This window comes from Salarias fasciatus, chromosome 1, assembly GCF_902148845.1.
Source record: "Salarias fasciatus chromosome 1, fSalaFa1.1, whole genome shotgun sequence".
In the NCBI taxonomy this organism is placed as follows: Eukaryota; Metazoa; Chordata; class Actinopteri; order Blenniiformes; family Blenniidae; genus Salarias; species Salarias fasciatus.
The window spans coordinates 117,298-140,896 of NC_043745.1; the positions used below are offsets into that span (position 1 = coordinate 117,298).

At 50.8% G+C, this 23,599-nt stretch overlaps 2 protein-coding genes across 6 annotated transcripts; one reads left to right on the forward strand and one right to left on the reverse strand.

Annotated features, from left to right (window-relative positions):
* Positions 1-287: 287 nt before the first annotated feature.
* On the reverse strand, positions 288-12,338 carry spg21 (SPG21 abhydrolase domain containing, maspardin). Of its 2 annotated transcripts, none has more exons than XM_030093805.1 (9): positions 12,185-12,338; positions 11,734-11,796; positions 10,709-10,870; positions 6,980-7,060; positions 6,587-6,732; positions 6,398-6,506; positions 3,947-4,054; positions 3,723-3,863; positions 288-718 (listed from the first exon to the last, which is right to left on the reverse strand). In XM_030093805.1, the coding sequence occupies exons 2-9, from the start codon at positions 11,794-11,796 to the stop codon at positions 593-595; spliced, it is 936 nt and encodes a 311-aa protein (XP_029949665.1). In that variant the 5' UTR covers positions 12,185-12,338; the 3' UTR covers positions 288-592. The 2 variants fall into 2 exon arrangements, with proteins under 2 accessions (XP_029949665.1, XP_029949658.1); XM_030093798.1 differs by having other exon boundaries at positions 12,172-12,324.
* Positions 12,339-12,581: 243 nt separating this feature from the next.
* pdcd7 (programmed cell death 7) lies at positions 12,582-18,632 on the forward strand. 4 transcript variants are annotated; one of them, XM_030093758.1, is made up of 5 exons: positions 12,582-13,416; positions 14,166-14,304; positions 14,396-14,626; positions 14,794-14,881; positions 17,854-18,632. In XM_030093758.1, exons 1-5 carry the CDS (start codon positions 12,667-12,669, stop codon positions 18,263-18,265), a joined length of 1,620 nt encoding a protein of 539 aa, XP_029949618.1. In that variant the 5' UTR covers positions 12,582-12,666; the 3' UTR covers positions 18,266-18,632. The 4 variants fall into 4 exon arrangements, with proteins under 4 accessions (XP_029949618.1, XP_029949636.1, XP_029949627.1 ...); XM_030093776.1 differs by lacking the exon at positions 17,854-18,632 and adding an exon at positions 16,028-16,486 and having other exon boundaries at positions 12,588-13,416; XM_030093767.1 differs by having other exon boundaries at positions 12,590-13,416; positions 17,850-18,123.
* The last annotated feature ends 4,967 nt before the right edge of the window (positions 18,633-23,599 follow it).

The following is a 23,599-nucleotide window of genomic DNA, read 5'->3' on the forward strand; positions in this document are numbered from 1 at the left end:
TACTTCAACACATCTGATAATTAATAGCCGACTCCTTGCAGCTCTTCATCTGTATCGTATTGTATTGGAGCGGGGGGACATGGAAGACGTGCAGGACTATGGCCCTCGAGGACCAGGATTCCCACCCCGGCTGTACAGGAAGCCTTTGTGCTGAAACAAACATGCAGTTTTAAGCAGCTCAGCCTGAACATGGTTCACTATGTGACATACTGACTCAGTGCGGTGTTTTTTTCTCATTGTGACATACACAGGAAATTGCAAACAATGAACACAAAAAAACAAAGAACTGGAAAAAAATCTAAATTTATCTGTTTTATCACATAACGATCTCCAATCTGCACATCCACATGAACACAGCTCCGCAAAGCAAACAGTTTCAGTGCAAAATTCATTCCACATAAGGCAACATGTCAAATGTTAATAAAGCAAACAGAAGCATAACTCTTTCTTGTGTCATTTATCAAAATATTGCTTCATCTGTTAAATAAAAGGATTTTGTGTAAGAGCTGACTGATGAGCTCCATAGAAAATCTGTAGCAGGGCCTTTGAAATGAGTTGAGGAGCAGAGCAGTGGTTGGGGGGAAGCAGCTGCTCACGGTTTGTGTTCAGAGTCCTGGTCCATGCTCACGTCACTCTGCTGCACCTCCAGCTCCTCTGCAAGCACCATGTCCGGAGTGATGGCAGCGTATCGTGTTCCATGGAACTGACGCAGGTGAATCTGTACAGAAAACCAACAACCACTTCACACCGCTACATTCGCCACCGTTTAATGTGCTGTTCATGTCATCCAGTCAGGTGACAAAGTGTGAGACAGGAGGGGAAAATCTGGACAAAAACAGAGATTAGCATGTGGTTTCCAACACAAAATCGAAGCTTTGCTGTTCGTTTACACACAGTTGTGAATCCCTGAAAATGACATGGGTTCCATTCACACAGCAGTCAAATGCGACTCAATTCTGATTTTCTGCTCACATTGACCCATATTCCATCAGTTTTGTGACCATGTAAACGTTGCAATTCTGATTTTTTCACACCAGAACCAGGCCTCTGTGGTACCAACTTGGTGTTGGTTTTTACGTTTGCTAATTAGTATTAAATTGTTAAAGTATGGATTACCGAAGGTAATTGATTTAAGCCATTTTTTCAAATTATTAATTGGAGTAAATTGTCATTTACTGATAACTTATTACAGCTCTTTAACTGTGAGTTATAATGTTACTAATAGCAATCGATAATGGTGTAATAACTATTTGAAGTGAAACACAAAAGTAAGTAATTCAAAATCAATCAGAATAAACTGTTATTTATTGATTAATAATGTCATACAATCAGTTATTTGGGAATGAGTAAATCACAGCGCAAATTAACCATTAAATCCTTGACTAACCAGGTGTTATTGATCAGCGACCAATTTACTGAAAAATGGGTAAACTACAGAAACTGAGCTGAGAGAAGTTTTGAAATTAAATTAAATAAAGGTGATTCATTAATTAAAGCTGCAAGCGGCATTGGTCGGGACTGAGCCTCCCCGCCAGCCCACGACTGAGACGTCCACCCACTAACATGCGAGTTGTTAGCATCTCCCATCCACTAACATGTTGCTGTTAGCATCTGTCATCGACTAACATAGAGTTGTTAGCATCCCCCATCCACTAACATGTAGCTGTTAGCATCTGTCATCCACTAACATGGAGTTGTTAGCATGCCCAGTCCACTAACATGGAGCAGTTAGCATCTGTCTTCCATTAACATGAAGTTGTTAGCATGTCCCATCCACTAACATGCAGCTGTTAGCTTCTCCCATCCACTAACATATAGCTGTTAGCATCTGTCATCCAATAACATGGAGTTGTTAGCATGTCCCATCCACTAACATGTAGCTGTTAGCATCTGTCATCCAATAACATGGAGTTGTTAGCATGTCCCATCCACTAACATGTAGCTGTTAGCATCTGTCATCCACTAACATGGAGATGTTAGCATGTCCCATCAACTAAAATGTAGCTGTTAGCATCCGTAATAATGGAGTTGTTAGCATGTCCCATCCACTAAAATGGAGCTGGTAGCATCTGTCATCTACTAACATGGAGTTGTTAGCATTTCCCATCCACTAACATTGAGCTGTTAGCATTTCCCATTCACTAATATGGAGCTGTTAGCTTCTCCCATCTGCTTTTGACAGTCACTGAATGAAGGCACTGAGAGTCAGAGTTTGATTGACAGCTGCTGTCAGCTGTGTAACTGCGCTGTATGCCCATATATGGTCATTTCAGTTAGAGTGGGAGAGAGGAGAAAATAAAAGTTTCTGTTTGGGAAACAACTGCTCCTTGTTCCATTCCTGTTTGGCAAAACTGAACAAAAAATATCATGTTTGATAGGAAAATTAGTTGTCTTTCAGTTGGTGAGGCTTTCAGAGCAGTCAGACTTTTAGTTTGGACCGTAGAGGCCTCAGTTTGTGAGATGCGCAAGATTTTTCCCCATCCGGCTCCATTATAACTGAGAGCAAAAAAAATGCAGAGCACACACCTTTTCATACCTGTGAAAATGTACATATAACATGAAATTATCCCCACTTATGTAACATCATCTTGTTCGGAAGAACCTGGTGAGGCTTTTTGTGTGCTCGGTTTGTTGATAGGAGTTACGGTTTAGCCGCAATCTCCACTTGTTCGAGGTGCTGAAAAAAGGCAACTTTTTCTTTTTTTCCCCATTATAACGGATGAGGGCCAGAGCAAGGCAGGATTTCAGACTTCCAACTTTGAGCGCTAATAAAATCCACACCGTTAGACTTTTGACAAAGTTGTTCACAACTTTAGTAGAGAAATTTGTCCTCTATCTCGTTGCGCGACTCTTTTGTCTGTACGACAAACAGTCTTGGAGGAGATAATTTTTTCGTGAGAAGTGATTTTGAGCAAAATTTTACTTTGAAAGGGAAATTGCGGACTTCCTGTTGGATTTAGGTCAGGGGTGTCAGCACGTGAAATGTAGATCTTGATGAGACGAACGCGTAAGTGTTGGTTTCATCTCACTACGACATTCCTGCGGGCCGTGGCGACAATTTTAGTTTCTAGGTGGCGCTAGAGAGCAGATGGGGTTAATTTTTCCATTTTAGAAAATTTTTCCCCGGTCATGAAGTGCGTGCCAAATTTGGTGAGTTTTTGTGCATGTTTAGGGGGTCAAATTTGCGTTTGTTTGGGCGTTAGTATAATATAGAAGGACAAACGAACGAATAAAACAATAGAGACCTTGCCCTCGGGCAAGGTCCCTAATTAATTCCAGAGCATCACCTTGAAGAGGACAGTTACCAAAGATCAGTCTCAAAAAGTGAAAATAATTTAAACTGGTTGTTAATCTTTAGGGGATACTGACAGATCTGGCTCCTCCAGCGGACTGCAGAGGCACTGCAGGCGGTGTGCTGTCGGTGATTCCGGACCGGAGACGGGACGCAGCCAGAACGGTTGTTTTTAGGGACCGAGCCCGGAGGGCATGGTGGCCGTGCGAGGGGATCACAGCCCAGCCCGGACAGACACACACTGCCTGCCGAGGCGTCTGTCCGGCCCGTCAGACGGACAGACAAAATGCCGGTCGACCATGCCCAGGCAGGGTTCTGAGAGGGTTTTGACCTAGTAAAATGCTGTGGGGGGTGGTGTTTTTTTGACATCCATGGTGAAAGCAATACATCGTGGCAGATACTCCACCAGCTGTCATGACAGTGAGCATACCTGGATGTAGAGGTTGACTTCGGCACTCCTGCACAGGTAAGGGAAGTTTCCTCCTGTTTTTAGGTGAGCTCTTCTGGCATTTGGATATAGTTTATACATCTCCTCCTTGGCTTCCAGTGACAGAGCACTCCGATCAAACACCTGTCATCAAAAGCTAAACATGTCAGTTGGGTGCAGTCCAACAGCTGCTGGATATGCGGCCACAGAGTTGGATGAACACTTACATCTATGATGGTCACAGCAACATCTTTAATTTTGTGGGGCTCCACATAAGAGTTTTGACAGTTGAGTGTTAGTCGTGACGCTAACTCACTTTGGTTCAGACTCTCCAGCTGCAACAGAGACACAAAAACACTGAAGACATAGCAGCCCCATCATGACCAATAGAAACAAGGGGAAAAGCAGTTAGGCATGGGGCTTTTCAAAAACCAGGACTGACCCAATATAAACTCACATTTTCTCCTCAAACTAACATCTCTACATCGATGTTTCTACAACACACTTCATATGTACCTAGAGCTTCACATCTCTTTGCCAAGTTGCTGGGAAAGGATGCATCAGACTGGATGTCTGACAATAAGTATATGTTTATTCAGGGTTTCCCTCAGTGCTTTGTCAACCTGGCGGGCCACTAGGCTTTTCTTGCCCCCCCCTCCCCCCGCCAGGCTTTTCTTGCCCCCCCTCCCCCCGACAGGCTTTTCTTGCCCCCTCCCCCCGCCAGGCTTTTCTTGCCCCCCCTCCCCCCGCCAGGCTAAGCGTCGCTTGTTTATTTATTGCAAATGTTTTTTTTAAGCACCAAAACAGTGATACCAAAGGCGGAGCTTTAAATTGCATCTGGTGATACGGTTGAAGGTGCAATGGCAACACCTTATGGTCGATACGTGAACACATAGGGGGGTCAGAGGTGAGGTGTGTTTTCATCACCTGACCCTACAACCACTGCCTGTCTTTACTTGTCTGCACGCTAACAACTTTTACGCCACATGTCATGGAGAAAGGGTCCAAAAACGTTGGACACTTTCTTTTCTGAATTCAGAGTAGCTCAGGAGGAGACGATGAGGCTGCTCATTCACCCTCAGGCCAGGGGGGGCGCCATGGTGAGCCCACCGAGCCAAGGCTCCATGAGGCAGAGCCGGTGGGAGTTACGGCGTATTTCCACCAGACGTGACACGAATTCGTGCGATGAGATTACATACAAAGTCAATGTAATGACACGATTGTCGCTCAATCTTGAGCGGCGGGCCATGATGCGGCTGGTGGCCGGCGGCGAGCGTTTCCAGCGAAAAATCCGCGTGCCCGTCGACTTGCACTGCCAGTCGGCCCCGCCCACCGCTCGCCACCCGAAGCCCGCCGCTTCACCAATCCACGCTTGTTGCTCGAGTTGAAATAATTGAACTTTTCAAGCGAAGTCGCGCCAGGACAGCCTATCAGCGTGGAGGTCTTCACAGACGTGCTGACGGAGGGCAGCAGGGCTCCGACCACACAGAACAATTGGCATGATGCCAAGGCGAGCGGCGTGCGCGATCTCACTTGTTCACCGCTTCTGGTGGAAACCGAGCGTCAGCCTGAAGCAGCGCTGGAACCGGCCGTCCGGGCGCAGCTCCTGCAGACGACGGTGGAACTCACCGAGCTCAGACCGCCTCCGGAGGGCAGCAGGCAGCCTGAAGCGATGCCGGCGCCTCGCTGCAGCTGGAGCTGACTTCCTCATGTCAAATACAGAGCAGCATGGCGGTGGGCGGAGCATCTCAATCTCAGTCTTTATTTGGAAAAGCACTTCTCATATTCATAAAAACAACGCAAAGTGCTGAACAGGAAAAACAATCATAAAAACAAAAAAGAACAAAACCCGCACCATCGATCAGTGTGTGAGCGCGTGCACACACACACACACACACACGGACAGCCGGGTGCACACAGGACTGTGGGACAGACAGAAGAGTCCTGTCCACTGCTGCTGCAGGAGACGTGATGAGGAGCTGTGATGTTTCTGCAGGATGTTCTGTGTTGCATATTTGTTCCAGCGTGACGCGTCGTGCGAATGAATTCACACACCAGTGATAAAACTCGTGCGTCTAGCGCGGCGCGGCGCGGCGCGGCGCGGTGTCATTTGTCGCGTGGATGCAGTCGCGTTAAACGCGTCCGGTGGAAACACACCGTTAACATGGATGTTAGCACGTCGTCAGAGCCGCGATGATAAACATCGGACTAGCGGATTTAATCCAAAATGGTTAGCTGACCTAAATTTAGCGGATGGCTCTACAAGACCGAGTATGGTAAGCATGTTTTGTACAATATTAAAATATTAACAATATTATGCTCGCTAATTTCATGCTGTTTTTTTTTTTTTTTTTTTTTTTTTTCATAAACACGGTGATCTTCTAGCAGCCCAACCACCAGGCTTAGCAAGTTTTCTGGGGGGAAACCCTGTTTATTGATATACCACTAGTCTTTTTTCACAGTCCGTGATCTCAAAGGCCATGAGGACGTCAGGGGAGGGGGCTGGTTGGCTGAAGCAGATGGTGAAGGAGAACAAACACGACGTCTCACTGTACTGTTGCAGAAACAGTCAATAATTAGAGAAAGCATCCTCCAGAGTCTGCTGCAGTAATGAAAGTGTGAGCAGGTCAGGAAGAGCCCACTCTGACATCAATCACTCAATAAAACAAACTACGTACTCGGTCTACCATGAAGTCGATTGCATCTGCCATTTTAGGGTCCACAGGTCCTTTAGAAAAATTCCCCAACACAATCTTCTTCAGCAGGAAAGCTGGCATCATCCAGAAACTGAGCACACACATGAATTGAAAAGAAGTCATGGCTGCAGAAGAGCACTTGAGAGCATGAGAAGTGATTGCTAAGAGCACCTGTTTGCAGTCCACGTTTGGTTAAAGATGGAGGTGTCACTGAACGAGTTACAGAGAATCAAAGAGTGCACTCGAGGAGACTTGTGTGTAAACTCTGCAAACTTCTGAGCCAAGAAACCTCCCAAAGAGGCTCCAAACAGGTGAACCTGGAGGTCAGGAAGGTTAGAAGACACAGCACAATTTCAGACAAAATAACTTGCATTTGTTGTAACCAGCAACAAAAACGTGTACATGGGCAGCATAACAAGCAAAACAAGGTGTCTATAACACTCAACTCCTGTTTTTAAGTAATTCTGGCATCCAGCAGCACACAGCGTACCGCGCCCTCTTCCTGAAGCTGTGTAGGTTCACACTGATGCCTTCAGTCACTGTGTTCAGAAAATATAGACTTACCTTATCTAGCTGCAAGTGATCCAAAAGCTTCCTGAAGCCATCACAGAACTCCAAGAGGTCCCAGTACACCGGATACTGCAGCTGTAAACCACAAGTAAAGGTTTAGTGGCTTCACCTGCTCAAGGGTCAACATCCTGCAAGACACACCAAGTGTAGAGTGAAATCAGCACAAAAAACACAACGAGATAAACACACTACAAGAGAATAAGGCCTTTCAGTGCCTTTCTCCTGGTTGTAATGGTTTTTAGAAAGGTGTGTGATGCTCTTGTCAGGTGAAATCATGTCGACATGGAAAACTGCTCACAAGTGGCGCACGGAAGGTTCAGATGTGAACAATGTAAATAAATTGTGCCTGAAGTGGCTCCCTTTTGCTTGTGAAGTTCTTTACTTTAGTTGTGAAGTGAATTCTATTTTACTCAAATGAACTCTAACACACTACGCCCACAGGAAATCAAACTCTGCCAGACGTGTCCTCCTGCTTCAGCCAGGACATGTCCAAGCCTTCTGACGTTTGCCAGGACAGGGACAGGACTGGGACAGGGACAGGACAGGACAGGAACAGGACTGAGACAGGACAGGGACAGGACAGGGACAGGACAGGGACAGGACTGGGACAGGACTGGGACAGGACAGGGACAGGACAGGGACAGGACAGGACAGGGACAGGACTGGGACAGGACTGGGACAGGACTGGGACAGGGACAGGACAGGACAGGGACAGGACTGGGACAGGACAGGGACAGGACAGGGACAGGACAGGGACAGGACTGGGACAGGACAGGGACAGGACTGGGACAGGACTGGGACAGGACATGAGGCACAAGATGGATTCTACCACGGGAAGGTACAACTCAGCTTCTGTCTGAAACGGTTGAGAACCAGCGATAACGGGAAGGTCACAACGGCTCCTTCCGACCAAAACAAGCTACCAAGAAACCTTCGGACTGGATCTGGCGCCCCTTGGAATTCAAACAATCTCCTGGAAGAGGATAAAGACACGAGGTCGCTCTCTATCTCCCACCACTGTCTGACTCTGACCCGACAACACACCCTCCCCTTTCTGGACTGCTTCTTTGGAGGACATCCCCATGGCAACGGAGGTCACCAGCTGGAGCGCAGAGAGGACAGGCCAACCACACACATAAACACAGACTGATGAACTGTTAGGGCACACACTCGCACACATGACCACCACCACCCCCCCCCATCTCTCAACGTCTCCTCCCCTTTCCTCTGCTGACGACTAATGGTGATGGCGTGTAGCGCCGATTGAGGGCAGCAACCACCGATCCGTTAGTTTGATAGCAACTTGTCTGGTGTTTTTTTTTTTTATCTGCTATGTATGTGCGCAGGTTGGCTTTTTTTGGTCTCTCACTTCTAATCACGACTCCCTTCGGAACCATGATCTGAATTGATGTATCTTTTTTTTTACCCCCCCCCCCCCCCCCCCCCCCCCCTATCTCTGTCTGAGTTTCTTTAACTCTGTTTCCTTTTCAAGACGGAGCGCCGTAATTGGCTGCCTGGGCGTCTTAAAAACCCATGAAATTTCGTTGCACTTGTAACTTCGGTAACTTGTTGTGATGACAATAAAGACAATTCTGATTCTGATTCTGACAGGACAGGGACAGGACAGGGACAGGACTGGGAGAACATCACGTGGTCAGATGACACACAAACTGAACTTTCTGTTCCGAACTCAACTGGTGGTGTTTGGAGGAAGAAGAATGCTGAGCTGCATCCCAAGAACACCATAGCTACTGTGAAGCATGGGGGTGGAACCATAATGCTCTGGAGCTATTTTTCTACAAAGGGGACAGGATGACTGATCTGTGTTCAGGAAAGAATGAAGGGTCAATGTATGGAGAGATTTAAAACCAAATTCTCCTCCCATCAGCGACAGCACTGAAGACCGCCGGGCAACCAAGGACTGGCTCCCTAATGGTGCATTCACACCGGACGCGTCGCGGGCGTCGTCGACGCTCGGGACGCCTCGAAGCTGACACTTGTGACGCTTTAAACACGACGCTTGACACCGGGTGGTCACAAAGCTCGTGACGCTCGCGACGCTCTTGACGCACGTCAGTTAATTGGCACGCTGGAGGCTGATTTCTGTTTCCAGCTATGGCGGATCGCATCAGGAGAGCGGCTCGGCTTTATTTGTTAAATAAAGCTAGAACGCGTCGTCGTCGGAAAAGTGGCTATTGGCTGCTCTGCTCCTCTCTGCTCTGACTGCAACAGGGGGCGCTGCTGAGACTGACCGCTTGTGAGCGCTTTGGGACGGGGGAGGGGCTCACGCAGCACCCGCTGCTCATTGACGACAGCAGCGAGACGTCCTGTCACGTCTCCAGAGCACCGGAGAAGGTTGCTAGATTTGTCGCTAGTTGCTTTTGACAAAAAAACGTCGCCAAGAGGCTTTGGAAAGTCGCCATATTTAGCGAGAAAGTCGTCAAGTTAGCAACACTGGCCGGCCCGCATCGGTGCTCGGATCACTCGTAGTGACGTAGCACCGGAGGGATCGTCTCTGATTGGCTGACGCTCAGCGGCAGCGCGTCGAAAGTTCAGTTTTCCCAACTCTCAAAAAGCGACGCCCATGACGCGTCCGGTGTGAATGCAGCATAAGAAGACTAAAGGCCCGTCCATGCTTCACATGTCCGCGTTTCCGCGTCCGCTTTGGAAGGTCCGCGCACCACCGATGCGGACGCGCTTTCTCCCATGCTACATTTTGAGCTCAGCTGTGCGCGTCTCATGCAGGCGCGGTGATCCACGCAGCCTGGAGAAGCTTTTCCGGCACTACAGACTGTTTATCTGCTCCTTTATTACGGATTATTTAGAGAAAATTAAGCACATACATTGTCAGTACATTATCTTTAAGTATTCAAGTTTATATGGCCTTTTTTTTCTGTTTCTGAATCGCGGGGCGGCGCGGAGCGATTAGTTACTTTTTCACTTCTGTCTGCAGACCTTCTCCTCCCTCCAGACAGTCTCTCTCTCTTTCCACGAGTTTTTCACTCTTTCGGTGTCTTTAAGTGGAGCCATCAGGCTGGAGCTCCGTCTACTTTCACTTTTACCGTCATGTTTTGTTTGCTATGGCGCTCTGGCGCAGGCGCACGCTTCCGCGACCTGCGCGCAATGCGCAACGCGGTCTCAATTTCTGGCTGCTGCGCGGACGTCCGCGGACCGGTCCGCGCGGACCCTAGCGGACAGGAATTCACGACGATTTTTACGTCACGCGGACCAACGCGCACCCACGCGGACATGTGAAGCATGGACGGGCCTTTAGTTCTAGAGAGGCCCAGCCAGTCTCCAGACCTGGACCCCCTGGTGACAGCCACAAATCCCTGCTCTAGAGGAGATCTGCTGGAGGGTCGGGCCAAAATACCAGCTGCAGTGTGAGAAACCTGCTGAAGACATGCAGTCTTGCAACCTTTGACCTCTGTCCCTGCTAACAAAGGTTATATTACAAAATATTGAGTAAATAATTTTTGTGATTGAGTCAATATTTATTTCCCACCATCATTTGCAAAGAAATTCTTCAAAACTCCAACAATGTGATTTTCTGGATTGTTTTTCTCATTCTGTCGCTCACAGCTGAAGTGTAGCTGTTATGAAAATTACCGACCTGTCATCTTCTGAAGAGAGAGAACATGATCAGTCAGTGGCTGATTAAGTATTTTTTTTGTCCCCTTGTAGAGCCGAACGAACAAAAACCAATGTTTGCAGGTATCTCACCGAGATGACTCTGTATCCCCAGCCAGTCAAAGCCAATACTTGCTGGAAGAAGACCTCAGCTGTTCCGCTGACTGGAGGAAGGAAGATGATGGGACACCTGATGCTCTTTGGACCAGCATCATACAAGGACCACACTTTACTGTCATCATCATCTACAATAATCTGTGGAAACAGGAGCACAGCAATGTCACTAGAAAAACTCAGATGGAGTTAAGTGTGTGCCTGTTGCTTGCTGTTGTCCCCTCCAAACAAAAGCCTGGTCTCCGCTGCGCAGCTGTGCTGGTACAAGACGGCTCAGGATGACATCTGTGTTGCATCTCAACTCCAGGGAGCACGGTTGGAAAGTAAGGATGCATGTTAAGTAGCGTCATTACACGACAGTAAACACAGGGATCCTGTCCGGCGTGGTTCCTCAGAGACCCTTCTCAGTCCTCAAGTGAAGCCATGAGACCGTTCTCTGTGATACACACCAGATAAAACAACCGTGTGTGTAAAACAGCACATGCAAACTAGATGAGCTGTTTAAACATGGTGGGTGAGTCCAGAGTGATGGCCGCTGCAGTGTGAGGCCCCTCCGTATCATTTTTGGGACACGGTGCTGGGTACCGCTTATGGAAAGGTTGTGAAGAGTGGCCACAGTTGATAATGGTTCTTTCACTACCAGGGTCAGTGGAAACACACGTCGACCCTTTCCAGCACAAAACTGCACAGCGGAAACGGGGCTTAAGTGAGTTCTATCATTGCTGGTATTAGTGAGAGTGGATGAGACATACATACTGTACATGTCAAGATCACAGCAAGAGCTAAAAAGTATCAATAAAGTCCCAGCAAAAGGACCAGTGATCGGCGCAACGCGCACCGCTTTATATGGCGTATACACAAGCTTTTAATCTGACTGTTTTCAATCGGATTGGGGGCAAGAAAAAAACACCAGTGTAAACTGGGCCAATGTGTGTTTGTCAAGTTGAGGCAGTGAGAACATTGAATACAGGAAGACAAAGAAAAAGACCCACATAGATACTCACTCTTTTCAGTGGAACAGTGCTTCTGAACCAGTTGTAATCAGGAGACACTCTGATCTCATCCATCTGGGAGAGAGAGAGAGAGAGAGAGAGAGAGAGAGAGAGAGAGAGAGAGAGAGAGAGAGAGAGAGAGAGAGAGAGAGAGAGAGAGAGAGAGAGAGAGAGAGTACACGCAAGTCACTGTGTGTGTTTTTATTTGTGGGGGTTGACAGGAGGAACGTTGACACAGGGAAAAGAGAGGGAGAGAAATGGGGAGAAGGAGAGAGAGAGAGTGGGAGAGACAGGAAGGAAAGGGGGAGGCCGGAACGGTCAGGCGGAGAGGAGGTGAGAGAAAGAAGGAAGGGGAGCGGAGGGTGAGAGAGAAAGTCACATGATGGGCGCACTCCTCGCTGCTAGCTCACTGGCTAAAGCTAACGGCTCGTTAGCTCCGGGCTCACTCACCGCAGACGCTCACCGTGTCTCGGGACGTGTTTCGGACTCAGACTGTAGCTTCTGCGGCGCGCTAGTCACCGTGAAAGTTGTTGTTTTCCATGCCGATTGGTTTCCTGTCCGTCAGCCACCCGTTTGTTGTCATATGACTACTGTTCCACTTCCGCCTCACACACGAGCGCCCCCTGCGGTGTGGAGTGGAGAACAACACTGGACAGAAAATAGCAGTCCATCTAGTGACAGATTTATGTCTGTTTGATTAAAGCCACTGCAGCAGCAGCGTTTAGTTGAGTTTAGCTGTAGTTACGCTGAAAGCCCTGACGGTATTTTAAAGGGTTGAAAGACGTGAAAGCTTCAATCCAGCCGGAGGAAAAGGAAGTGCACTCACTTTGGATCACACTTCAGAGCAGAAGAGGGCGCCACTCGCCGAAGAAGAAGAAGAGGACGAAGAAGAAGAAGAAGAGGACGAAGAAGAAGAAGAAGAAGAAGAGGCGCTGCTAGTCGGGCATGGATGCCGGTTACACACCCGGTCCTCCTCCTGACCACACCGCTTATCTTTGGCCTCCCGCTGTTTATGACGATCAAGCCTTCGGACACCCCGCACAGTCTGCGGGCGGACCCGGCCCGCGGGGCGCCCCCTACGCTTTCAGCCACTCCGTTCCGTACGCCTCTGCTCCGGGACCCTTCTCAGGAAACCCGTACTGCAGCGCGGGCGCACTCCAGGCTTTCTCCGGCCCGTTCTCCTCCGGTCCTGCGAGCTACGGCCCCGGATCAGTGAGCGATGCGTGGCTCCAGCTGGGAGACCGGCCCCCGGGAGACACAGAGGACGAGAGGGCTGCGCAGAGGCTGCAGGACACCCGGTGGCTTCGGCGGTTTTCCCGGAGCCGGCCGCCCCACAGCTCACGACGGAGACCCCACAGATCCATCCCCGCCTTCCGGGAGGCCCTGCACCAAACAGCCCGCCTCGTCCGCCAGCTGGACGGGTGCTGCGACACGCTGAAGCGCCGTCCGCCCAGCGGCGGACAGCGGGACGAGGCGTCCGGCCTGGCGGTCCTTCTCCTGAGGCAGCTGCGGGACCGCGCTCCGGGCCTGCGGGCCTCGGCGGGCGCCGCGGGTCGGAGGAGGACGCTGCGCCTCAGAGCCCGCACGCAGCGCCTCCTGCGGCGGAGGCAGGCGGAGGAGCGCCGCTCGGAGAGGGAGGCCGCCATCAGTGCGTGGAGGATGAAGAGAATCCACGAGGTGGAGGAGAAGAAGAAGGTGAGAGTGAAGCCTGCCACCGCCGGGAGCCCTCCAGCAACCGCAGGTGCTCTATGTGGAATGTGAAGCTTGTTCCAGCGCAGCGGACACGAGGCTGAAGGGGAAGTTCAGGGAAAGTCACTTCACATGTGGACCGGCCTTTTATCCGCTCTCTGCTCTATGTATTGATGTAGAACCACGTTTAACATTTTAATTGAGATAAACACCTTGGCAAACAGCCAACACTGAATTTCTAGAACCTTTATTATATTTGTGAAAATGAAAAAAAGATCATATTTATTCTTCACTTGGTGTCCTGACCTTGTTCCGCAGTGCTGGACTGTAATTTCTCACTTCTGTTTACTACAAAATTATGCATATGACTTCATCATTTTGATGCCTTGAGTGAGAATGCACTGTAATGTAAATATAGACATGCAAATACAGACTAAACACTGATCATACTGAAAGAGGTGGTGTGTTCCAACTGTTGGCTGGCTGGAGCATACATGTTCAATGTCTACTTCTCGGATCAGTTTGTAAACGTACTCCTTCCGGAGTTAAATATTTCACCAAAAAAGAAAAACACGATTGTATTTTGTTCACCATGCTGTGAAGTAATCTGAGTGTTCACAATCAGCTGACTTCCAGTCCTTAATAAATGATGCACCTTGAGTTCTGTACAATTCAGGCCACACTGCATCTGTGGAGGCTGTTAAAGATGAATTTGTTTCTCCTACATAATGTGTGTGTGTGATGTTGTGTACCAGGAGAAAGAGCTGAAGCTGGCTGCTGACGCCGTCCTGTGTGAAGTGAGGAAGAAGCAGGCGGATCTGAAGAGAATGCAGGATGTGCTAAGATCGCTACAGAAGCTCCGCAGCTTGAGGAAGGAGGCGGCGTTTCGGAGAGGTTATACCCACTTCATACAACTCTAAAATGTGTATGTAAAAATGTGTTGAAATAGTTCAGTTCATGTTGACAAAGCATGCCTCGTGTGCAGGGATCAGCACGGAGCAGCAGTGTGACGGACAGTTCAGCATCCGACTGGAGGAGCTGAAGAGCACCATGAAGAGGCGGGCGGTGCTGTACTCTGCAGAGGAGAAGGCTCTGATGGTGATGCTGGAAGGAGAGCAGGAGGGAGAGCGGCAAAGAGAGCGAGACAGACGAGTCAGAAAGGAGACGGAGCAGCAGCTCCAGAGGAGACGCTCTGCTCAGTGCATCCTGTTCGGAGGTAACGCCCTGATCATCGCACACAGCTGTGGACGACAAGCTGTTCAATGGCAATTTTAAAGGTGTGTGTGTGTGTGTGTGTGTGTGTGTGTGTGTGTGTGTGTGTGTGTGTGTGTGTGTGTGTGTGTGTGTGTGTGTGTGTGTGTGTGTGATTTGTGTCATACACAGAGGAGCATCCTGCGGACCTCATACTGCAGCCTTTCACCGAGTACCACACGCAGGCCCAGCACTCTCTGCATGCTCTTATACAAATCAGGTTTGTACACACGTGCGTGTGCGCACACACACATTAATTCAAAACAATTGCTGAACATCATTAAAGTAAAATTTTATTACCTCCGCCAGGAGGTTATGTAATCATGTCGGTTTGTTGGTTTGTTGGTTGGTTTGTTAGCAAGATCCTGGAAAAAAGTAATGGACGGATTGCAAGTAAACTCTGTGGAAAGGAGGGTCCTGGGCTAACTTAGAATCCATTAAGTTTTGGTGAAGATCCAGATCACTGTCTGGATCCAGGAAGTTTTTAAAGGATTCTTTATCATTGACAGATAGGGAGTCTTTCACATGGTTGGGCAGGCCCGCCGACAGGGGGGACAAACACCTGGTTGACACAGGACACGCTGCGCACCGACTGTCAGATCGGCGCCCCTGTTCACCTCTCTGACGGTTCATACAGGAGGCGTAGCGGCTCGCGCCGTGGACCGCGGCGCTCCGCTCCGCTCTATTTTCTCGGCGAGCCGCGCGCCGTGCACCGCCAGCTGTAAAGCTGGACAGAGCAGATCGCACCACACAGGAAGTCGAGAATGGAAAATACGAGAGAATCCGGTCAATTTTCAAATTAAAATGACATAAAATAACAAATTATGTTGCTTTTCGGTTTTCCTTTTCAGATACACACACACACACACACACACACACACACACACACACAGAGAGGGCGACAGACAGAGGCACCGCACGCCACAGCGCTCCGCTCCGATCACACCCTGATCACTGTGTGATTATATCTGGTGTTCTTCTGGTTGTTGGTGACTGATTGGAGCTGTGGCGGAGGTCTGCCTGTCTGAGGGCCACATTCTAGTTCCAGATGTTATTGTTGGTTATACTGACACTTTGGAGCAAATAGGCATCATTTACACGGGCCACAAAACATGTATTCACTACTTGAATTAAGGTAATTTATGCTGGACTCTTTTTGAAGAACCTCTCTAGTAAATAGTAAAAACATTCCTTGGTCTTTTTGAGATCCATCCAAACTCTAGCTACTCCAAGTACTTCCCCTCGTTTTCTGACCCTTCACTTCCATAATGTCCTTGAAAAGCAGCTCTGGCTTTACAGGAAATGTGGTAACATTGATGATACGTCTCAGAAACTGTCTTGTCTAAAGAAGTGCTCTGTGTTGCAGTCTGGATGATGTTCTGACTTTATCCATGAGCCTGATGAGTCCTCTGATCAGATGGAGAAATCCCCTTCTAGCCTCTCACTACTCCACTGCCATGTTTGGACTTCACCAGGCCACTGATCTTTGATTTTGTCTCATCTTCTCAAAACCAAACCAGGATTGGTCAATTTGTCTTTCACTCTGAAACCAGAACAGGTCAACCATTCAACTTTTAATTGTCATTTTTTTGCTGTGCCAGTAAAATGAGAAAAAAGTTTCTCCGGGAAAGCAATACTTGATAAAACCCTCCCGCTCACACACGCATACATATCCCAAGGCGTATGTGGCAGAATTGGTGGGGTGGTTCTTGTGTCTGTTGCAGTAGTGCACAGTAATTACAGTATGCCAACGACTGAAATGGATTCAAGTGCAGAGTGCGTGAATCAGATGTGAACCGTTCTGGTTCTGGTTCTGGCTTTAATGGCCCAGTTTTACATGGGTGTTTTTTTTTTCTTTCGTTTTCATTCCGATTGAAAACAATCCTATTAAATGCATTTGTGATCCACATTTAATCCTCATATAGAAGGCTCTGGGTGAAGCGGAGTCGGTGTTGTGTGCAGTACACCGGTCAGCTGCGAGGCTCCGCTCTGCCTGCTTGTGACCAGCAGATGTTGAAAACCCAACTGAAACTTGTAGTGGTTCCTGTAGTCGCTTTTCTACAGTTACAGTAAATTTATCAGTTTAGAGCCGTTTCCAGCATGTGTTTACAGAAATCTGTCACTCGTTACCATGGGAACCAGTTAATCCAGAACACCGGCCGGGCTGGTAGTCTACCACCGAGCTCTTTTGAACAGCTCACTGTTGATCAGTCTGCCTCTCAGGGTTTTCATTAAAACGTTTTTCTTAACCACCATCCAGTTCTTGTGCTTGTTTTAGACTTTCCTACTTCTTCTTTCCTGCTTCCTTTTTCCTGTCACATCACTACATACGAGGGAACGCATGGCAGAACCAATAATCCGCCTGTGCGATCTTCGCCGCTGTCAGACGCTGTTTATATGAGGCACAAGCGGCTCATCGATCGGTGTAGACTGCCTTGTAAACTCAGATCTGAAATATAATCTGCTTCAAGTGAAGCGGTGTTGATATGACACGTTTACAATCCCCTCTGCCTTACAATCCCATTCTGAGGAGGATTTTTGGGCCCGTGTAAACGTGCCTGATGTTTCCCTGAAGGCAGCAGTTCAAAGAGTTTATAGAGGGGGCGAAAGGAGTCCCTGTTTATGCAGAGGCTCTGGAAGAGGTCTGGGAGACTCCCATGACCTTCTCCGCCCCCTGACTGACCTCTGCAGACATCCTGCAGCTGGAGCAGCAGGTGTAGAGGCAGTCTGCACCGCTCGTCCAGCACAAAGCTTGGCCTTCACCGTTATTTTCTACAGCACCAACTCTTTTCTGGGCTAGTGCAAAGCTCTGGATTTTAGTCCAATGGCCAAGCATGCAGTGCAGAAATACATGTTTAACTATCTCCAGTTGGGGTGTTAACACCCGTCACAAAGATAACAAATCATAACGTTCAGAAAAATCAACAATCGTGTGCACACGGTTATTGATCCTACGTGTGCGTACATATCCTCCTCATTCATTTCTCACCTTTATATGTAGTATTCTTAATGTTGCCCGAAGCTTCAGATCATCACATTAACTATATGCCTAAGTGCTCCCTCTAGTTACCTGCATACATGATAAATGCATGGGGCATAATAAGAAAAAATGTTAGTGCTGCATTGTCTCAGCTTGAAGAAAGTCCTCTTCTGGTGTGACATGACATGTGCTCTGGGCTGACTTTCAGGAAGGAGTGGGATGTTTTCCTGGTTGCTTCAGATCATCCCAACGGCTCCACGGTTCCTGGAGGCTGGATCTTTCCAGAGCCTCCGTCAGACGAGGCCTGGGCCTCCGCCCTGCAGCCTGCTCAGTCTGGCCGTCCGCCTGAAGAGTGTGTGTCACACTGCAACTAACGCCTCTCAGCTCCGGTCCTCCCTGTGTCGACATCTTTTTTTTTTTTTTTTTTACAATAAATGTTTTTTGTTAAGAAGAAATAAGAGTAACAATGTGTTTGTATGGACTGGTTTCCTCGTGTGTGTGATTATTATTCTCAGTTGGATAAATAGGTGTAGTCTCTCACTCTATAGACGTGTAGCCTCTCTCTCGGTGCATGCTGGGAGTGGGAGGTGTTGGAGAGGCTGCAGAGTGGCTGTGAGAGTCTGACCAGACAAAGTGAGTTTTTGAGACTTTTTCTCACCTGTTCCAGGAGCTTCCAGCCCTCCTGCAGCTCAGGGAGCTGTGTGGACTGAGGCTTGGCTTCTGGGAGCTTTCAAGCTTTTAAAAACCACCCGCAAATCAGCTGTTTTTGCGGGTACCCGACCCAGTGCAGGACTCTGGCCCATGGATGGACCCTTGTGGCACGCCGCACGGCAGAGGAGCTGAGGAGGACACAAAATCACCAATTTTGATGCAAAAACTTCTGTCTTTCAAGTAGGAGCGAAACCACTCTAAAGCAGGTCCCTGAATCCCAACCAGATTTTCAAGGCGGGACAGGAGGATTTCATGATCCACTGTATCGAACGCTGCAGTCAAGTCCAATAAAACTAAAGGAACCATGTGTCCGGAGTCAGCAAACATAAAAATGTCATTAAAAACTCTCAGCAGAGCTGTCTCAGTACTGTGGAAATTTTTAAAACCCGACTGAAAAATCTCTGGGATCTGTTGCTCATCTAAAAAAGCTTTCAACTGATTAAAAACACATTTTTCCAAGATTTTAGACAGAAATGGAAGTTTGGACATCGAACGCGAGTTTGCAGGATCTTTAGGATCAAGGCCAGACTTTTTGACAATGGCTGAACAACAGCATGTTTCAAACTTTTGTTGACCACTCCACTTGCCAAGCTTCCATTAACATAATGTAAAACAAAAGTTGCAATAGAAGGAAACACTTCTTTGAACAGACGTGGAGGAGTAGGATCATTTGGGGAACCAGCAGGCTTCATTTCACGAACCACTTTTTCTAAGCAAGAGAGTGTTACTGGCTCAAACTTATGGAGCAGAGCTGAACAAGAGGCAGAAGCAGGTGAGCTGACAGCTGGAGGGCTGAGAAGGGCCGAGCAGACACCATCTGATTCACAAAAAAAGTTCAGGAAATTCTCACAGACCTCAGGTGAGGCTTCCAGGCCATCCGACTAAGGAACGTTCAGAGCTCTGTTCACCATATTAAAAAGAACTTGTGGATTTTGCCTATTGGCTGTCACAATATCAGCAAAATATTTAGCTTTAGCTGCTTTTACACATTTCTGATACCTTTGCAGACATTTCTGTAAAATTTCAAGAGACCATTCCAGCCTATCCTTTTTCCACCTGCGCTCAGCTCTCCTGCACTCACGTCTGATGGCACCAGTGGACTCATTTAGCCAAGGCTGTTTTAGGTTTTGGTCGTCTCAGTTTAAGAGGAGCCACACTGTCTAATACTGACTGGCAGGGTGATTCAAAACGTTGGAAAAACGCCAGGAGGGACACCTGAGGAGGACCTGTCCTGAGGGGGACGCTGCTGGAGGAGGTGACGGAGAAGGAGTGGAGCGGAGGAGGAGGCTGGAGGAGGTGATGGAGGAGGAGGAGTGGAGGCTGGAGGAGGTGATGGAGGAGGAGGAGGCTGGAGGAGGTGATGGAGGAGGAGGAGTGGAGCAGAGGAGGAGGCTGGAGGAGGTGATGGAGGAGGAGGAGTGGAGCGGAGGAGGAGGCTGGAGGAGGTGATGGAGGAGGAGGAGTGGAGCGGAGGAGGAGGCTGGAGGAGGTGATGGAGGAGGAGGAGTGGGAGCAGAGGAGGAGGCTGGAGGAGGTGATGGAGGAGGAGGAGTGGAGCAGAGGAGGAGGCTGGAGGAGGTGATGGAGGAGGAGGAGTGGAGCGGAGGAGGAGGCTGGAGGAGGTGATGGAGGAGGAGGAGGAGTGGAGGCTGGAGGAGGTGATGGAGGAGGAGGAGGCTGGAGGAGGTGATGGAGGAGGAGGAGTGGAGCAGAGGAGGAGGCTGGAGGAGGTGATGGAGGAGTGGAGTGGAGGAGGAGGCTGGAGGAGGTGATGGAGGAGAAGGAGTGGAGCGGAGAAGGAGGATGGAGGAGGAGGAGGAGTGGAGCGGAGGAGGAGGCTGGAGGAGGTGATGGAGGAGAAGGAGGATGGAGGAGGAGGAGTGGAGCGGAGGAGGAGGCTGGAGGAGGAGGGTGACGGAGGAGGAGGAGGCTGGAGGAGGTGATGGAGGAGGAGGAGTGGAGCAGAGGAGGAGGCTGGAGGAGGTGATGGAGGAGTGGAGTGGAGGAGGAGGCTGGAGGAGGTGATGGGGGAGTGGAGTGGAGGAGGAGGCTGGAGGAGGTGACGGAGGAGGAGGAGGCTGGAGGAGGTGATGGAGGAGTGGAGTGGAGGAGGAGGCTGGAGGAGGTGATGGAGGAGTGGAGTGGAGGAGGAGGCTGGAGGAGGTGACGGAGGAGGAGGAGGCTGGAGGAGGAGGAGATGGAGGAGGAGGAGGCTGGACGAGGTGATAGAGGAGTAGGAGGCTGGAGGAGGTGATGGAGGAGGAGGAGTGGAGCAGAGGAGGAGGCTGGAGGAGGTGATGGAGGAGGAGGAGTGGAGGCTGGAGGAGGTGATGGAGGAGGAGGAGGCTGGAGGAGGTGATGGAGGAGGAGGAGTGGAGCAGAGGAGGAGGCTGGAGGAGGTGATGGAGGAGTGGAGTGGAGGAGGAGGCTGGAGGAGGTGATGGAGGAGAAGGAGTGGAGCGGAGAAGGAGGATGGAGGAGGTGATGGAGGAGGAGGAGTGGAGCAGCAGAGGAGGCTGGAGGAGGTGATGGAGGAGTGGAGTGGAGGAGGAGGCTGGAGGAGGTGATGGAGGAGAAGGAGTGGAGCGGAGAAGGAGGATGGAGGAGGAGGAGGAGTGGAGCGGAGGAGGAGGCTGGAGGAGGTGATGGAGGAGAAGGAGGATGGAGGAGGAGGAGTGGAGCGGAGGAGGAGGCTGGAGGAGGTGATGGAGGAGGAGGAGTGGAGCAGAGGAGGAGGCTGGAGGAGGTGATGGAGGAGTGGAGTGGAGGAGGAGGCTGGAGGAGGTGATGGAGGAGAAGGAGTGGAGCGGAGAAGGAGGATGGAGGAGGTGATGGAGGAGGAGGAGTGGAGCGGAGGAGGAGGCTGGAGGAGGTGATGGAGGAGGAGGAGTGGAGCAGAGGAGGAGGCTGGAGGAGGTGATGGAGGAGTGGAGTGGAGGAGGAGGCTGGAGGAGGTGATGGAGGAGAAGGAGTGGAGCGGAGAAGGAGGATGGAGGAGGTGATGGAGGAGGAGGAGTGGAGCGGAGGAGGAGGCTGGAGGAGGTGATGGAGGAGGAGGAGTGGAGCGGAGGAGGAGGCTGGAGGAGGTGATGGAGGAGGAGGAGTGGAGCAGAGGAGGAGGCTGGAGGAGGTGATGGAGGAGGAGGAGTGGAGCAGAGGAGGAGGCTGGAGGAGGTGATGGAGGAGGAGGAGTGGAGCAGAGGGAGGAGGCTGGAGGAGGTGATGGAGGAGGAGGAGTGGAGCGGAGGAGGAGGCTGGAGGAGGTGATGGAGGAGGAGGAGTGGAGGCTGGAGGAGGTGATGGAGGAGGAGGAGGCTGGAGGAGGTGATGGAGGAGGAGGAGTGGAGCAGAGGAGGGAGGCTGGAGGAGGTGATGGAGGAGTGGAGTGGAGGAGGAGGCTGGAGGAGGTGATGGAGGAGAAGGAGTGGAGCGGAGAAGGAGGATGGAGGAGGTGATGGAGGAGAAGGAGGATGGAGGAGGAGGAGTGGAGCGGAGGAGGAGGCTGGAGGAGGAGGTGACGGAGGAGGAGGAGGCTGGAGGAGGTGATGGAGGAGGAGGAGTGGAGCAGAGGAGGAGGCTGGAGGAGGTGATGGAGGAGTGGAGTGGAGGAGGAGGCTGGAGGAGGTGATGGGGGAGTGGAGCAGAGGAGGAGGCTGGAGGAGGTGACGGAGGAGGAGGAGGCTGGAGGAGGTGATGGAGGAGTGGAGTGGAGGAGGAGGCTGGAGGAGGTGATGGAGGAGTGGAGTGGAGGAGGAGGCTGGAGGAGGTGACGGAGGAGGAGGAGGCTGGAGGAGGAGGAGATGGAGGAGGAGGAGGCTGGACGAGGTGATAGAGGAGTAGGAGGCTGGAGGAGGTGATGGAGGAGGAGGAGTGGAGCAGAGGAGGAGGCTGGAGGAGGTGATGGAGGAGGAGGAGTGGAGGCTGGAGGAGGTGATGGAGGAGGAGGAGGCTGGAGGAGGTGATGGAGGGAGGAGGAGTGGAGCAGAGGAGGAGGCTGGAGGAGGTGATGGAGGAGTGGAGTGGAGGAGGAGGCTGGAGGAGGTGATGGAGGAGAAGGAGTGGAGCGGAGAAGGAGGATGGAGGAGGTGATGGAGGAGGAGGAGTGGAGCAGAGGAGGAGGCTGGAGGAGGTGATGGAGGAGTGGAGTGGAGGAGGAGGCTGGAGGAGGTGATGGAGGAGAAGGAGTGGAGCGGAGAAGGAGGCTGGAGGAGGAGGAGGAGTGGAGCGGAGGAGGAGGCTGGAGGAGGTGATGGAGGAGAAGGAGGATGGAGGAGGAGGAGTGGAGCGGAGGAGGAGGCTGGAGGAGGAGGTGACGGAGGAGGAGGAGGCTGGAGGAGGTGATGGAGGAGTGGAGTGGAGGAGGAGGCTGGAGGAGGTGATGGAGGAGTGGAGTGGAGGAGGAGGCTGGAGGAGGTGATGGAGGAGTGGAGTGGAGGAGGAGGCTGGAGGAGGTGACGGAGGAGGAGGAGGCTGGAGGAGGTGATGGAGGAGTGGAGTGGAGGAGGAGGCTGGAGGAGGTGACGGAGGAGGAGGAGGCTGGAGGAGGAGGAGATGGAGGAGGAGGTGACGGAGGAGGAGGTGGTGAAGAGGGAGAGAAGAGCAGTGGAGGAGGTGACGGAGAGCAAAGCGGTGGTGGAGGAGGTGGCGAAGACGACAGGAGCGGAGGAGGAAGTGAACAGGAGCAAAAGCGTGGAGAGAGGACTGGAGCAGAAGAAGAAGGTGGAGGAGGGGAAGGCAAAGATGGAGAGCAGACTGGTGGAGGTGGAGCAGAGGTGGAGCAGCCTCTCTCTCTCTCAGGAGGGTCCTGTGGGTGGAGCTGCTGGTCTGGACTCTCAGGAAGGTGGAGGTTCTGACTGGAGGACAGGAGGAGGCGGAGCAAACTGTGACCAAAGGAGTGAGGGTGGATGTGGAGATGGAGGAGGAGGGGAGCAGCAGGATGGTGCTGCCAGATAAGAGGAAACAGAAAGAAGTGGGCGGAGCTAAAGGAAAGAGGGTCAAGTCAAATAAAAGGAAGCTGTTGAGTTCTCAGGAGACTGAGTCTGATCAGAGCTCAGCTGAAGAGGGTGGAGGAGGGAGCAGAGACTCTCTGGAGGAGGGTGGAGGAGGGGAAGCAGAGACTCTCTGGAGGAGGGTGGAGGAGGGAGCAGGGACTCTCTGGAGGAGGGTGGAGGAGGGAGCAGGGACTCTCTGGAGGAGGGTGGAGGAGGGAGCAGGGACTCTCTGGAGGAGGGTGGAGGAGGGAGCAGG

Coding starts and splice junctions, on each gene's coding strand:
- pdcd7 (XM_030093758.1), top strand. CDS start 12,667: ATGGATGCCGGTTACACACCCGGTCCTCCTCCTGACCACACCGCTTAT. Junction 13,417..14,165: donor AGGTGGAGGAGAAGAAGAAG/GTGAGAGTGAAG, acceptor GTTGTGTACCAG/GAGAAAGAGCTGAAGCTGGC. Junction 14,882..17,853: donor CATGCTCTTATACAAATCAG/GTTTGTACACAC, acceptor ACTTTCAGGAAG/GAGTGGGATGTTTTCCTGGT.
- spg21 (XM_030093805.1), bottom strand. CDS start 11,796: ATGGATGAGATCAGAGTGTCTCCTGATTACAACTGGTTCAGAAGCACT. Junction 10,871..11,733: donor GCACTGTTCCACTGAAAAGA/GTGAGTATCTAT, acceptor CTGTTTCCACAG/ATTATTGTAGATGATGATGA. Junction 719..3,722: donor AAGTCAACCTCTACATCCAG/GTATGCTCACTG, acceptor TTTTCTGTACAG/ATTCACCTGCGTCAGTTCCA.